This window comes from Gymnoscopelus braueri, assembly GCF_963280865.1.
Source record: "Gymnoscopelus braueri genome assembly, chromosome: 5".
NCBI classification, from domain to species: domain Eukaryota; kingdom Metazoa; phylum Chordata; class Actinopteri; order Myctophiformes; family Myctophidae; genus Gymnoscopelus; species Gymnoscopelus braueri.
Genome location: NC_137606.1, coordinates 41,908,441 through 41,924,877, shown reverse-complemented (window position 1 = coordinate 41,924,877; position 16,437 = coordinate 41,908,441). Strand labels below are relative to the sequence as shown.

At 40.2% G+C, this 16,437-nt stretch overlaps 2 protein-coding genes across 2 annotated transcripts in view; both read left to right on the top strand.

The window, feature by feature from the left end:
* Window positions 1-1,521: 1,521 nt before the first annotated feature.
* capns1b (calpain, small subunit 1 b) lies at window positions 1,522-13,428 on the top strand. The gene is made up of 11 exons (XM_080428690.1): window positions 1,522-1,686; window positions 3,151-3,212; window positions 3,633-3,669; window positions 4,716-4,808; window positions 9,061-9,118; window positions 9,608-9,672; window positions 10,298-10,366; window positions 11,231-11,309; window positions 11,542-11,658; window positions 12,127-12,185; window positions 12,667-13,428. Exons 2-11 carry the CDS (start codon window positions 3,163-3,165, stop codon window positions 12,691-12,693), a joined length of 654 nt encoding a protein of 217 aa, XP_080284816.1. The 5' UTR covers window positions 1,522-1,686; window positions 3,151-3,162; the 3' UTR covers window positions 12,694-13,428.
* A 1,277-nt stretch (window positions 13,429-14,705) lies between these two features.
* Window positions 14,706-16,437, top strand: part of LOC308085518 (synaptosomal-associated protein 25) — a 19,038-nt gene continuing 17,306 nt past the window's right edge. Inside the window, exon 1 of the mRNA XM_080428709.1 lies at window positions 14,706-14,807. The gene's annotated coding sequence lies outside the window, so the exon portion shown is untranslated. The remainder of the gene's footprint in view (window positions 14,808-16,437) is intronic.

Genomic DNA, 16,437 nt, shown 5'->3' with positions numbered 1-16,437 from the left:
TGTAGGGCACACCATTACAACTTCTTCAAAATGAGTGAGGGACACAGATTCAGTTACTTTTCCTCATGCGTCGACACGGGCTATGTCCTCAGGTACTTCAATGTCCACAAACACATCAGAAACGAGCACTATCTCTCTGCAGATAATATAACCAATATCAAATATATTCTGACATTGGCCAACAACAGCGTCAATCAATTCCAAACTAAAACCAGGGTGTTTAACAGTTTTTCATAGACAGGAATAGGCACTGCTGCAATATGTTGGCTATAAATGGCCTGGCTCAATGCATCCCTATTTTTTATACTTAATACATTATTTAAGCATTAATTCATCATGAATTCCTTGTAATTCATCATTACTTAATCATTAGTAAAGCAAAATGACTTAATAAATGAATTACAAGGAATTCATGATGAATGAATGCTTAATTAACACTTAAATAATGTATTAAGTAATCATAAATGAAGCGTTAATTACGGGTACCTTATGAGCAAGTGTGTTACCGAGAGAGAAGTTCCGTCACCCGAGAGAGACTCGGAGTAGAGCCGCTGCTCCTTCACTTAGGAGCCAGCTTAGGTAGTTCGGGCATCTAATACGGATGCTTCCCGAGCGTCTCCCTAGGGAGATCCTCGCTGCATGTCCCACTGGGAAGAGACCAAGGACCAGATGGGGGGATTACATCTCCACAGTCCACACTGGCCTGGGAACGCCTCGGGATGCCCCAGGAGGAAGTGGCTAATGTTGCTCAGGAGAGGGAAGGCTGGAGCTCTCTGCTGGAACTGTTGCCCCCGCGACCCGACTCCGTGTAAGCGGTTGGAGATGGGTGGATGGATGAATTGTCACACACATAACATAACACACAAAGGACAATAACAATAACTTGTACAAAGTAAACAAACAAGAAGACACATACCACTTGTGCTTTCTGGCCAGAATATTAAGGAGTTGTTACATTTACTTTATCTTATTTTGTATTTTGTAGAGACTCTTTTTGACATGAGGTCCTTTCACCTTTGAAAACTCGGTTTGTTCTGATTACGTGCACCTTAGCTCAAACAGGTGTCACGTGATCTGCCTATACAGCAGGCCATAATGCAAAGATCTGAACAGCAGATGTCACTATTTTACACCAAACAAATACAATATCTCACCCAAAATAAAAATATATCCACAATTTACACATTTCAAGAAAAATAAGCAATACAATAAAATACCACAAAACCCATATCTAGGACTGCTACAGACTGTTTAACAATGTCCTGCTACAGTAATAAAACGAAACAAAACAACTATGCCAGTGTTATGTCACTCAAAAGAGTAAAAATGCTATTTTTTTGCACTCGTAGTAGTTAAATGAATCATGCAGACGGTCACATATGTTCCAGGCAGCGCCTATATTCGCTCTGTACTATTCATACTGGGTGTGGTTACAGACAGTAGTGTTGTACACTAGTGGGCTGGGTTCAATGATGATGCATTGAAAAGGAACTTGAGCTCATGAGCTGTTTGTAAAGCTGGTTTTTCATGCATTCTGTTCTGTGGGAGGAGGGAGTGACCTTCTACCAGACACAGACACACTGACTGAACAGCAGCCCCGTCTCTCTCTCTCTGTCTGTCTTTCTCTCTCTCCTCTATACTGTCACTGTCTCTCTTCCCTTGTTCTTCACAGAGGAAAACAACTCCGTAAGTATTGCAATCGTTAAAAAAATTATTTATTTTTTGATAATCATAGTTGTGGTTAGATGGTCCTTTTTCACCCGAAAGGTGTGTAAACTGGGAGATTGTGCGGTGTCGACACTTACGGGAAAGACTTTTGACTGTCTGTGAGTATATAAGTCCTGGAAGAACTATTAGTGTAAAGGTCCTTGCACACTGGTGCGTCTTTTCGTTGCGTTTTATTTTTTTTCATTGTTTTTTCAATTTTTTTCATTGTTGTAAAAAAAACGCAACGAAAAGACGCACCAGTGTGCAAGGACCTTTAAACCCTTTTTTTTTACGGTAGGTCTGCGTGGTTTATGTATATTCTATCTATATTTCCATGTTTGTTCCATCGCCCCGACGGGGCTGCCTCCAGTCCTGATAAACTAGCCTACTGTTGAAGAGTTTGGAGGCGTTGCTGGGTTGGAGTTTTCCATAGTGTTCCCCTGCATGAAGTAGGCTACTGTAGTTGTAGTTGCACACACAGACTGCAGGTCTTTCTCAAATGTGTTTTTATAGATAAAGGTTGTTATTGATGCAGTATTATGATACACTATTTCTATTGTGTGTAAACCATGGGGCTGCTGTGCTGAGAAACAGAATTGAGAAACAGCAAGTACATACTGTAGATAAATAAATAACTTTATTTAGTCTATCAAAACCATTGTTTAAAAGTGCTTCACAAATTAATTAAATGAAGAGCAAAGTACCCTACAGTAATGATGAAAGCCAATAAAAATTAACAGATCAGAGGTATAAAACAGTAATATACCAATATTGTACCACCTGTGGCAAAGACATCTGTTCTGGTATGTCACTGTATTTCTTAACCCAGTGTGGGCTATACTATAGTATAGTATACTAGCACTCTGATCACAGGTTAACATTTCTACATTTCTAATGATATAGTTTGGGTTTGACTTTTTCCAGAGATATTGTTACAGAGTGTAGTACATCATTAATATATTGATCAAACACTGCCTTCCAGGTAAACTCACCTGTTGCCTTTTTATTGTGCAAGTTACACCTGCTTGGTGAGTTTACAATTAAGCACCCAAGTGTCTGTACCTGATAGCCTTGTTTTATCTGTTGGTTGATAGGTGTGGCATTTTGAAAGGCAGTGACTTGACATGGCAAAGAAGTGACATAGTGTTAGATTACTGTGCCTAATGTAGAGAAGTGTGTTTTGCAAAACAGTGTGTGTACAGTGTTTAGCAAATTGTGTGAAGCTGAGCATGTGCTTATAGTTGTGCACATCTGGGCTGAGCTTTTGCTCCTTAAGTGCTAGTGTTCACTAACTGTCTGTCTGTCTGTCTGTCTGTCTGTCTGTCTGTCTGTCTGTCTGTCTGTCTGTCTGTCTGTCTGTCTGTCTGTCTGTCTGTCTGTCTGTCTGTCTGTCTGTCTGTCTGTCTGTCTGTCTGTCTGTCTGTCTGTCTGTCTCTTTTTCAGATTGAAATCAGGATGTTTGGTCTTGCAAAGAAACTCATAGGGGGCATTGTGGACATTGTGAGGTGAGTGCTCTCTGTCTCTCTCTCTCTCTCTCTCTCTCTCTCTCTCTCTCTCTCTCTCACTCTCTCTCTTTCTCACACACACACACACACGCGCACGCACGCACGCACGCACGCACGCACGCACGCACGCAAACAAACACACACACACACACACACACACACACACACACACACACACACACACACACACACACACACACACACACACACACACACAGCACACACACACACACACACACACTATCACTTGCTCTCTGTTTCATAGTGATTTTAATACTACATACTACTATGGGGTCAGTTTGTCTTTCAGTCATTCAATCAGTCTCATCAGTTCTATCAAGTCACTGAGCCATTCAGACAAACAGCCTGTCAGTCATTCTGTCAGAACACAGTTAATAAATGTGTTTTTCTCCTCTACAGCGACATCGATCCTAGTCAGTTTGTGCCTTCAGATCCAGTGAGTAAACTACCTTCAATTCTATTCCTTCTTTAATCTCAACAGTCTTTCATATGAACTCTGTGTTCAGCTATATTCCATAATAATTTTATGAACTCAAACATTATGCGTTTACACATTATTAATGTGTGTCTGTGTTAGTCAGTGTTAGAAGCAGATCACTGAACAGGGTGAAGTTTGGATTAATGCCATTTTAAGGTCCCAGGCTCACAGGGGACCTCAGAGATGCTATAATTTATGATACATTTGAATTATTAATACATAGTGGGGGTACAGTGGCTTCTTGGTCATTGTTTTAGAAGTTGTTTTACATACTGATATCACTGTGATCACTATGAACTGATGATATCACTGCAGTGAAGAGGGCATTATGTACTCCACAGATAAACCAGGCCAAATATTTTTGATTGATTGATTGAATACTCTAACAGTTTGCACAAAGTACAGAGGTACAGTTATAAAAGAATAACATGAAAAGGCCTGTTCCATTGTGGTCCTATGTACTCAATTCATCAAGACATATAAGGCATACAATATATACAAGAAATCATCAATACTAGGAGCAGTAAAAGCATATTTACAGAATATAGGGAGGGGGGTAATTTCTTTTGGCAAGCTAGAAGACTTGTCTAGGTCCAGTTGCAAATTGCAGACATGTGCTCTTTCATCATGGCGGTTTTGAAGGAGGGTAGGGAGTCACACTTTTTGATGGGTGATGGTAGGGCATTCAACATTTTGGTGGCATAATAGTTGAATTAATTTAGTCCAATGTCACAATATTGTAGTCAGACAGACATGGATTTAAGTGTCGTATGAAAATGAACTCTTTAGGATGTAGAGTCACAGTTGATAACTGAAGCTTTGATATTCCTGAGTGGAAGTTTTCTTGTGAAAACATCCTAAATGCAATTACTGTGAGGAATGTGTGTGTCAGCGTTCTGTAGGCTCTAACAGTAGCGGCTGTGTGTGTGTGTATGTGTGTGTGTGTGTGTGTGTGTGTGTGTGTGTGTGTGTGTGTGTGTGTGTGTGTGTGTGTGTACGTGCAGCCCCCTGCCCGCAGACCCCTAGTCTACGCTGAAAGCCACGAGAGCGATGAGGAGAAACAGTTCAGACAGGTTTTCCGCCAGCTGGCTGGAGAGGTGAGGACAAAATGTTTCATATATGTGCTGCCAAATGTCACAAATGTCACTTTTAAAACATTATGCAATTGTACGAAATTGATGCACACGTACATGTACAGTAATATGTATAACGTTAACGTACATGTTCTTTGGGGTGCAGCAGAGGTCAAAATAGTGAGAATTGTGAGAATCAAGACGTGCGACTCCACTTTTATCGTGCCAAACAACAGCTTTATTATTGCGATGTTCCATGTGGAACCAGAGGGGATTGCCACACGCACAAAGCTATTCATGTCAGTAAGCCTTGAGTCTTATCACGTGGTCAGAGAGGCTTCAAAATAAGTTCAAATTAGAACCGTCTGAATGGCTTCACAACTCTTTCTTTTCTACTCAGGCACACATAAAACTCGTAGACACATAGACTTGTGCACACATAAACAGAGATGCAAAAATAGATTTGCATAAATGTATACACACACGTCTCACACATGTCTCACACATGTCTCTCACACACACACACACACGCACATACACACACTGCTTTCTAGTTATCTTCCACAGTTTTTGTGTAATGAGTTGTTCCATCAGAGTGAGGGGTTTGTCTAAAATGCTGTACAGTTCTTGGTATTGACTTGGAATCGTCAGGCAGCCAGTCACATGGCTGGGTGGTACTGCTTGAATGGATTGTTATTTGAGGAGGTCTATGGTAACTGGTTATTTTGCCATCTAGGCATGGCCGGTATTTCCTCCTGTGGTCTACTGTATATTTGGCAACTGCAGACCTTAAAGGTACAACAATGTAAGTTACTATAGAGTTGTACAGATTCATAGAAAAATAAGCCCTCTGGTGCATTACTGTAAGTGTGTAACAGTGTCTGTATCTTAAAATTCATATTGTGTCCATAAATATTGTGTCCATAAATCCACCAAATATTAGTGTCGTTGAGCTGGGGAGGAGCTTTACAATGTTTGTTGGGTTTACAAACTGCAGCCGACAAATCCTTGTGATTATGCCTTTAAACAGCTTCAGTTTGATAGGTCTGTTAGATCTTCTTGTTGTGGTCTGCACATTGGGATTCATTGTCTGCTTGCTTGGTACAGAAGCTTGTAGTTGCCTGTGATACAGTGATACAAGTGTTACACTTGTTTCTCAGTTTGTCAGTCTGTCTGTCACTCTAACTGCCTCTCCGCCCTCTATCTTGACTGTCCATCTGTCCATCTTGCTTGTGTGCATTCCACACCCCTCCCTCGTTCCCTCCACCCTCTTTCACTTCTTCCCTCGTTCCTCTCTCCCTCATCAGTGTCTAGTCTTGTTTACAGTGTGGAATTCCTCCAGTCTGTCAAAGTAGGCAGGTCCTACCAGTTGTTTTAATCCCACATGCAGTTTGAAGTTGTTTCTCAACTTAAATACCAGGGAACCAGAGTACAGCTGGTCTGAATTCCAGTTGACTAACCAAGGTCTAATTTCAGCATAATTTATCACTTGCGATCGAAATGGTTACCTGGCCATTATCCGCCGTTATCCCTAAGACCATCGGGTTAGGGTTAGACCACCCTGAAGCATACAGAACAAGTGGAATGCTTGAGAGCCAACAGTAGAGAGCAGAGTAGCTCACGTAGCCAGAGACTCACTGCTGGACTGACATTAGCCTATTTCCTCCAGGAAGTATTTGGATGATATCTATCTTGACCTGTGGTATTATTTCATTACAGTCTTATCAGAGAGGATGGGTGGGAGCTGAGAGCATGAGAGCATTAGACTGATGGCTCCCTCGGTGCAGTGCTTCTGTACTAGGTCTCAGTGCTACCTGAGAGTTTAATTTACCATGAGCTCAGGACACAAAATATTAAATAACACAACTTTCCTCTAATTGCTCTATTGTACCTCCTGACTCCCACCGTTTCAGTCAAACTGCCTAAGGGGTCACATTCAGCAGCATTCAAATTCAGCTGGTCTTCTTTGAGCAGAGCATATCACGGATTCCACAGTACAATACATACTGTACCTCACAGCAGATTGACTGGCATAAACCACAGTTTGAGACATGCTTCAGATCAGGGTGGAAGCTAGCTGACCTGTAAATGAAAGCTTAAATGTAAACTGGCACTGGTTTGCTGCGCTGGTTAACTGGCATAGACGGACTGCTTTTACTGTATGGTGAGGATGTTTTGTTGTTGATGCCAATATAAACTTTAATCACTGACGCAGATTTTTTATTTATTTATAGCGATACAGTCCCTGGAGGTACAGTAGCGCCAGTGTAATATTTTTGTTTTTGGCGAAGTGAGTTAGAAGTAGTAGTAGTAAGTTACAAGGTGTGTCTGTCTTTCTGTCTCTAGCTGTCTCGTTGTTTAAATTCCTACCATTGTGTTGGGGCAAGGCCCTCCGGTCTGAGTGTTGTTTTATGTACTGTGGTGAGGGTGCGTGTGTGCACATGAGTGTTTGAGCCATGATGAGGGGTGTGTCTGCCAGTTGGACCACATTTCAGCCTGCAGGGTGGGACCACGCTAAATGGGTCCCCACGGTCATGAAATTCCTGGAAATATTTTGAAATAGAAAAAATAATAATCCAGTACTGGAAAAGTTTGGGAATTGATCAAAGGTCCTGGAATTTATCAAGGGTCCTGGAAAAATATTTGGCTATGCATTGTTTTTGGCTATTGATTTTGTTAATACAAAACATTTTCATAAACATGTATAACATTACACGAAATATGTAACATAAGTAGTTTTTCGCCGAACGGGCTGTGTGATGGCATATATTATTTAAATAAAATAAGTCATACGGATGCCATAATGAGTCTTCCAGTGAGCTATGCCCTAATTTTGCACGAAATTTTGAATGAAATTGTACTATTCTATATTCTATGCTTTATTTTTGCTACACTGCCTATCTTTGGGCATTCTACATAGGAGTAAGAGACACATTATTGCGCTGAATGATTGTTATATAGGCCTGGAAATTGGGCTAAATATTCTGGAAAAGTTTTGGAAATTCATTGCTAAAAATGTGTGGGGACCCTGTAAATAGTGATGATGAAGATGAAATTAGTATTATAATAGGCCTCAGCAGGGCTTGGCTGCTTGCCCGCAACCAGGGGCCCTGGTTGTAGACCATAGGCCACTGGGACAGGAACCTTCTCCGGTTTCCGTAGCATGGGGACACCTTGATGTACAATTACACCCCCTGGACATGACGCTAGTGTGTCACAGGGAATTACCCCCAATCCAAACCCTTGATGCTGAATGCAAGTAGTGAGGCGTTGGGTACCATTTTTATAGTCTCTGGTATGACTTGGCTGGGGGATTGAACCTCGATCTCGCAATCTCAGGGCAGACACTCTAAACACAAGTCCACTGAGCTGGTGTGAAGAGTCAGTTAAAAGTGTAGCCTTTCCTTTTCATAACTGACTCCGTTTACTGTGTGGGTAAATTCATTTTTGGCATGTTAAAAGTATGCTATCTATGTTACATTTTTTTCATATTGTCAACATAGCCTATGAAAAGTCAATTTCTCCTACTTACTGTACATAATTTACATACTAACAAGTCCAAGACTTTGGTCAGCAAAATGCATCATTGCAATGAACCCAGGCATTGTATTTTTCCCATAAGAACTTTATAATTGGACTGCGAATGCTTCGTCTAGGAATAAGATTCCCGAAAGATATTAATAATCATGTAATCGGTTTGGTGGTGTGTCTCACCAATGAATTATGTAAATACTTGTCTTTCTTCCATATTATAAAATGAAAGGTTTTTGATCGCTGGGTAAATGTATTAAGGAATTTATGTTAATCATTAACGATAATTTTGTATTTTATTACCTTATTTTACCATCTTGTTATGGTCTAAATGTATTGCATAGAATAGAACAGATTACTCTATTGTGAAGATAATCATTAGCTGCTGCCCTTGGCAGAAGCATGAATGGAAAATTATTAGAATCACAAGGCAGTTGTTTTCATTTTTTTCATTTTAGATATGAGTCATAAGCTTGAATATAGACCAAAGGAAAATGTGCTTCCATCATACTTACTGTGTGAGTCACGCTTTGATCCCTTGAGTCAGTTTAGTTTAGACTGTCCCTTCCTCTCCCTCCTCCCATTCCTTTACAGAAACAATGTTGATCTCACCCTGTGTGTGTGTGTGTGTGTGTGTGTGTGTGTGTGTGTGTGTGTGTGTGTGTGTGTGTGTGTGTGTGTGTGCGTGTGCGTGTGCGTGTGCGTGTGTGTGTGTGTGTGTGTGCGTGTGTGTGTGTGTCCACAGGACATGGAAGTGAGCCCCAATGAACTAATGAACATCCTCAACAGGATTATCTCCAAACGTGAGTTTGCAGCATCGATGTTGTGGCATCAACATTAATACATGTGCTCCCTGCGGTAGCACATGTATTGAGATTGAGATTCTCAACAGTTTTAATTAATAATAAAGGACCCGAGGTTTGATATGCATTAGGCCATGGACCCCCATTTGATCAAAACAATTATCTGTGGGGCCCAAATCTATACAGAAATCCTCAGTGTTAATTGAACTCTGAGAGTATACAAATAACCAAATGGCTATACGGGTTTCAGAGTTACAGACCTGTAATGGTCCATTTGGTTCCTAACTATCAATCATTTAGCTGGGGACTCCCTGGAAGCCCCTGCTCAAGGACCCCCGGAGATCCCCGGACCACATGTTCAGAACCGGTGCTCTGTTCTATTCATTACATTCACATCGGCTCTACTATGCAGTTGGTGGACTCTGGTTGGGAATGCTGCTATGGTTGTGTAAACAAACCAATGGGTGTGTGTGTTCTGTGCTGTTTCAGGCGGGGACTTGAAGACTGATGGCTTCAGCATTGAGTCCTGCAGGAGTATGGTGGCTGTCATGGATGTATCCTGATCTAGTAGAAACAGTCAAGGTGCACAGTGACATCTTTAGTGTTCATTCAACTCAGAGTCCACACTCTCTGAGTTAAATTCAAACCAGCCTTGCAATAGACAAAATAGATCACATGCACAAAATGATTGCTCAGGACCTGATTTAGAGCATCTTTCTTCCCTATGTAGGCTATACAGAAATATGAAGAAACTGAAAATATCATTGACACAATATCTTTATTGCAATTATATCTTCTGAGAGAGATAAACCTCCTTGTGAATGAGTGAGATCTCAAATTTGTGATTAACATTAGAGAACAATGTTCTCTGAATGGATATTTAATTAATTAATTTACGTTCGGGAAGGATATTGTTTGTCACCGGTTCGTTATCGTTGTTCATGTATGCTTTGGCAATATCTTACCATGCCCTTAGAATTAAATTGAATTGAGAGAGAGAGAGAGAGAGTAACACACACACACACACACACACACACACACACACACACACACACACACACACACACACACACACACACACACACACACACACACACACACACACACACACACACACGTCACACATGTCAGCCTGTTCTGTCTGTGACCTGTCATGGAGCCTTGACCCTGCTGCTTCAGAGTGACAGCACCGGAAAACTAGGCTTCCACGAGTTCAAATACCTCTGGAACAACATCAAGAAATGGCAGGTCAGTTCTTTTGTCCTTTAGTTTTCATCTGTTCAATCTGCATGAGCTCTGAAGATGTGCCGTCCTCAAGCTTGAAACAACCAATCCTCAACGATGCGTTTAGAATCCACAACAAAAACACACCAAAAATGTTTTTGAATAGATGTATGGTGTTGGGCATAATTACTCCAACCGGTTCTCATCAGGGTAACCGGAAGACTCGCCCCAAAACACACTCGCCCCTATTTTTTTCGTGGACCACTCTCCCCCAGCGGTTCTTGTAGTCTTGTATTTGTTTTACTGAGGTTAAGGTTAGGAATAAGGTTAAGGTTAGGCATAGTTTTACTGAGGTTAAGATTAGGAATAAGGTTAGGTTTAAGCTTAGTTTTACTGAGGGTACGTTTAGGAATAAGGTTAGATTTAGGCATAGTTTTACTAACGTTACGTTTAGGAATAGGGTTAGGTTTAGGCATAGTTTTACTCAGGTTACGTTTAGGAATACCTGGTGACGAGTCTGACGACCGTTCCGAGGTCGCCGTATCCCCTAAAAACCCCTCCAGGACCCTTGGGGACAAACGTTTTTTTTTGTGACTGGAAGATTATGGGTTCCAATCCCTGCACCACTTCATAATCTTGATAACAGGCCCAACTTTTTCTGAGCATTATAAGTCATTACAACCACATTTGCGTGGTTTAATCCTATTTTCTTCACAATTTGCTGTAAATAATTGCTCAGTGGCAGTATTGTATGAATAAACATTTTGGTTATGTGTGTGTGTGTGTGTGTGTGTGTGTGTGTGTGTGTGTGTGTGTGTGTGTGTGTGTGTGTGTGTGTGTGTGTGTGTGTGTGTGTGTGTGTGTGTGTGTGTGTGTGTGTGTTTTCAGGGTACCTATACGACCTTTGATGCTGATAAGTCTGGTATGATCTGCTCCAAAGAGGTTCCTAAAGCCTTCAAGGCTGCTGGTAAGAAACACACACGGGTGTGTGTATACAATGTGTGTGTATATGTGTGTTACAAATTTTCATTATGAAAGAATGTTTATTAAGTTAATTGTTCTTATCTAACTGTGTGTGTGTGTGTGTGTGTGTGTGTGTGTGTGTGTGTGTGTGTGTGTGTGTGTGTGTGTGTGTGTGTGTGTGTGTGTGTGTGTGTGTGTGTGTGTGTGTGTGTGTGTGTGTGTGTGTGTCCATCCAGGTTTCCCCCTGAATGACCAGCTCTTCCAGTTGATTATCCGTCGTTATAGCGACGAGCACGGCAACATGGACTTTGATAATTTCATTGGCTGCATGGTGCGCCTGGACGCTATGTGCCGTAAGTCTTGATTATCTCTCTTCTTTCACTCTCACGTCTCTCCTTTCTCTTCTCTTCTCTTCTCTTCTCTTCTCTTCTCTTCTCTTCTCTTCTCTTCTCTTCTCTTCTCTTCTCTTCTCTTCTCTTCTCTTCTCTTCTCTTCTCTTCTCTTCTCTTCTCTTCTCTTCTCTTCTCTTCTCTTCTCTTCTCTTCTCTTCTCTTCTCTTCTCTTCTCTTCTCTCCTCTTCTCTCCCTCTGCTGCCTCCCTCCCTTTCCCCTCTTCATCACTCTTTTTTGTCTTTCCTATCATCCTCTGTCACACCTCTTCTTGTTCATGTCCTGTCCTCCTCGCCTCCTAATGAATCAAACTAATATTAACTGTTCATTTGAAAATGGGATGAATGGTGCTTATTAGTTTTGTATACACAGTACATGTATATGTGAATATGTATCAATATATATTGAGTCTGTGTGTGTGCATGTTCCCAGGAGCCTTTAAAACTTTGGACAAGGACAACAGTGGCAACATCAGTCTAGATATCAAAGAGGTAATACATTTGTTTAAAATTTATATTAGACTATTATAGTAGATAATAAGATCTAATATGTTGTTAAACCACATTAATCCTGGGGTCAGCATTTTGTGCACATTTTGTGCAAGATTTTCAAAACATTTCAAATATTTTAAAATGTTTTTACTTTGTAATACAAAATATTAGGGCTTCAATGCATAATCCATCAAAACCGGGAAAGCATTTTACATCTTTGTGTTGGCTATTCAAAAATAACAGATATTACAAGCTCACAGCATGTCACTTCGTGCCGTGCTGCGAGCTTGTACATCTGCTATTTTTGAATGTTTTTAAAACATCTTGAAATTTTGAGAACTATTGATTTAAAGGGCTTTTGTAGAATCGGCCTCAGGTCTTAATGAGATCAAAGAGTCATATGGGATATAAAGGGCTCAATACAATGTTGTGTTGTTGGCATGAAGATAATGAGATGTTTCTCTGTCTCTCTCCTCAACAGTGGCTTCAGTTGACCATGTACTCTTAAACCAACAGAGGGAATGCTGCACAGGATGCTCGTCTTGTTTTTTCATCTCAAATCTTTCTCTTTCTCTATTTCATTATGCAACTGGCTAAGAACAGCCTAGAAATATTGAATGTCCATGCTTAATGAGATTTATTTAAAACATTTTTCTTCCATTTTTTAAATGTTATTTTTCACTGGTTTGCAAGCAACTTAAAATAAACTCCTTTTCTGTCTTCTTCTCTGGTGCGGTAGTTACATGCAGTAAGGGACGAATGACTCACACACACACACAGAGTTCAGATTAGTATGTTTCTATACTTGATATTTACAGCCCTGTAATATATCAAATTTACAGTATATTTAATACTGTAAATATATTTAAAACTCATTTTTTGTACTCTGTGTGTGAGTCCTCCTCCGCATGTTAACTTTATTTGTTTACAAATAGGCAATGATATTTTTAACCCCAAAGTCAAGCTTGAAAAGGGATAATGCTGTATAGTATGTTAAACAAAGATATATAGGCTACTATAACTGTAGGACCAAACATGATTGATGCTGCTATTGCACTATCCCACCACCAGATGGCGGTGCCACAACGTAAAGGAAAATACCCCAAAGTCTCCGTTACTTTTTCTAGTTGACTAATGCTAGTCGTGGCTTTACAACTTGACAACTTCCCTACTTTTTCAAAATCCTATGTAATGTTTAAACTCTGAATAAAGTGACAATACTGACATGTATTATTGTGGTCTACATGTGTGTGTACATCTGCCGTTTTTCTACTACGTAAAGGAACGTTCAAACTGGATCTGGGTAATCTCGGTCATGTTGGTGTGTTTGGGTTAAGGATATGGACGTTGTTACGTATTAAATACAGTGGTGGAAAGTAACGAAGTATATGTACTAAAGTACTGTACGTAAGTACTTTCTTCAGTATTTACAATTTCCTATACTTTTAATAAGTTCTACCCCACTACATCTCAGAGGAAGATATTGTACTCACTAGGCCTACACTACAATTATATGAAAACTTTAGTTACTGGTTACTAGTTACTTAGTAGATTTGGATTATTATTACAAAACACACAAACCACTTCAGCCCTAGATATATTTTGGCCACTTGAAAATAGCAGGTACAAGCTCACAATGCCTCGCATCATGACGTATTGTGATCGGCTAATTTCAAAATATTTTTTTTTATACATTTGAACTAGTGAAATCGGACATTCTGCAGAATGATCAGCCTACTTTTACTTTTGGTACTTTAAGTATATTTTGATGCCGATACTTTTGTACTTTTACTTTTACTGAAGTACATTTTGAATACGGGATAACATTGCAGTATTTATACTTTTACTTAAGTAAAACATTGGAGTGCTTTTTCCACCACTGATTAACCAGAAGATAGTTTTTAGTTACTTTGTGTAGTGAGTGAGTACAATGCCAATTAACAGGGTTTATTTATGGGCTAGCCGGCGCTAGTGTAACGTATAGACTTGATTAAAAGGAGATTCTGGACCAATAATTAAGTGGGATTAAAAACAAAACCAGCTACTGAACAAATGGCCTAAAATAAAACTATTGTAGGCCTACTGTTCTTGTAGTGCTGTATTTTTACTTTAGGAAACCAGCAGAAAAAACCCGACCGCACTTTTTGGGTGAGTTTCCTGTGCGTGTCGTTTAACTCTATGGTCGTAACTCGTTAGATTTGAAGCGGAGTACGGAGAAATGGCCACCAATCGGTATTAAAATGCTATTTATTGAACAATACGGAAGATACGAGTACTTCTGAGGGCCCGTACATAACTGTAACAATCATGGCCATGGGGTAAGCACTTTATATTTGAAATCTAAACGTTTAAGTAGATGTACGGACCAAAACGGGAGAAAGCGCAAACGCCAGGTTGAAGTTCATCCATGACTGTCATATGACAGTCATGTTTCAGCGCTAGGGCTGCCCTGGGCCGGTGGAGCCGGGTGGGGGCGGTGCATGGAAAGCCCAGAGGGACTAGGCTACAGCAGAGCAGATGATGCTGTGGAGTGAGGTGGATGCTGCTGTGTGGATGAGTTAACCAAACAGGTGGTGGAGTAGAGTTCACACCAGCGCTCCAAACATACGAAGGAGTTGAAAGGTAAGCCAAACGAAATCAAGAAATTATCCAAATGGTTACTTTTAATAAGTTGTGGTGGGCTAGGCCTACTAGGCTACTTGTTGAAGATTATGTTAGGAATGTGATGCAGAAGAAGCCACTGAACGAAAACATCCTGGAGCTTTCAAAGTAAACAAGGGGAAAGTGTACGATTAGCACTTAAATATGGTCTTTGGTCTAGTAACATGACATGTGGCAGTAATAGATAGTTATTCATCTCTCTTGACGTGGTGTAGGCTTTAATGTTCTATGTTTAATTGTATTCACTGCTCTGTCCATCATCCATAATCCATATGGAGGACATGCAGGGAGTGGACTTTGTTTTTCTCTGTCGATTTCTCTTTGATTGATTGATTGAATACTTTTAACAGTTTGCAAAAAAAACAAACAGAAAGTACAGTTCTATACAAAAGGATGCTAGTAGGCCTACACTAATTAATACACTAGTATTGATTGATTGATTGATTGATGTACTTTATTTAGTAAGACATGAGAACAACAGTACATGGAAGTACACATTCACAATACAAGGTCTACTAAACTGGAAGACTCATAAAGCACAAAGCTTGTTTAAAATGAGATCCCCACAGAGAGTACAGTTCTATACAAAAGGATGCTAGTACACTAATTAATACACTAGTATTGATTGATTGATGTACTTTATTTAGTAAGACATGAGAACAACAGTACATGGAAGTACAAATTCACAATACAAGGTCTACTAAACTGGAAGACTCATAAAGCACAAAGCTTGTTTAAAATGAGATCCCCATGCACACAAATCATGATGACATATAAGAGACAGACAGATATACACACTACTATACAGAACGTCATACAATCAGCTTACAGGTTACTGGTATGAAAAATGAGAAATATGTACAAGAGAAGAAAAATCACACCCTGTGTGAAGTGGGCGGTGTCTTGCTAGCTAATCACAATACTGAATGGAGTCAACCAATCATGTACAAAAGATAAATACATTTATTGAAACACTCTTTATGATGGACGAAACCATAACTTGAAAAAAACAAATATTTGTTTTTTTTCAAGTTATGGTTGCTTATATAGGGCTATGCACATGTGTCATGTGACACTGGCCAATCACAGTCCTGAATAGATTGTGATTGGCCAATCACAGCGCAGGATAATTCTACTAATTTCCTGGGCCCAGATCACAGCGCAGGAAAATGTACATTTTTCCAAATCTCACTTATAGGGGCGGTTTCACCGCCCAAAAATTAGGGGAGGGGGGGGTAGGTTAAGACTTGGACAGGGGCCATTTTCGAATTGCAGCCTCCTGAAGGTGTATCTTTAGGGTAGTTTTGAAAGTGAGTAGGGTTTTACACTCCTTTACTCCTTTTGGTAGGGCATTCCACATTTTTGTTGAATAGCATGAGAACGAGTTCATTCCCTTTGTTGAGCCAAATCTGGGTTGAACATGATTCGTGGAGCTGCCTCTGGTGTTATGATCGTGGACTTCATTAACGTTTTGGAAGTATTTTGACAAATACAGGGGGATCCCAATGTTGTGGTGTATCTTGAAGACTAGGCCCATTGTAAGTTGCTGTACTCTATCCTCAACCCTAAGCCATCCAATCCTAGCAAAATG

Bases quoted from the DNA above. Each gene is read 5' to 3' on its own strand.
- capns1b (XM_080428690.1), top strand. From the start codon at position 3,163: ATGTTTGGTCTTGCAAAGAAACTCATAGGGGGCATTGTGGACATTGTG. The intron at 9,673-10,297 runs GTATCCTGATCT...CTGCTGCTTCAG, and splicing joins GTATGGTGGCTGTCATGGAT to AGTGACAGCACCGGAAAACT. The intron at 12,186-12,666 runs GTAATACATTTG...TCTCCTCAACAG, and splicing joins TCAGTCTAGATATCAAAGAG to TGGCTTCAGTTGACCATGTA.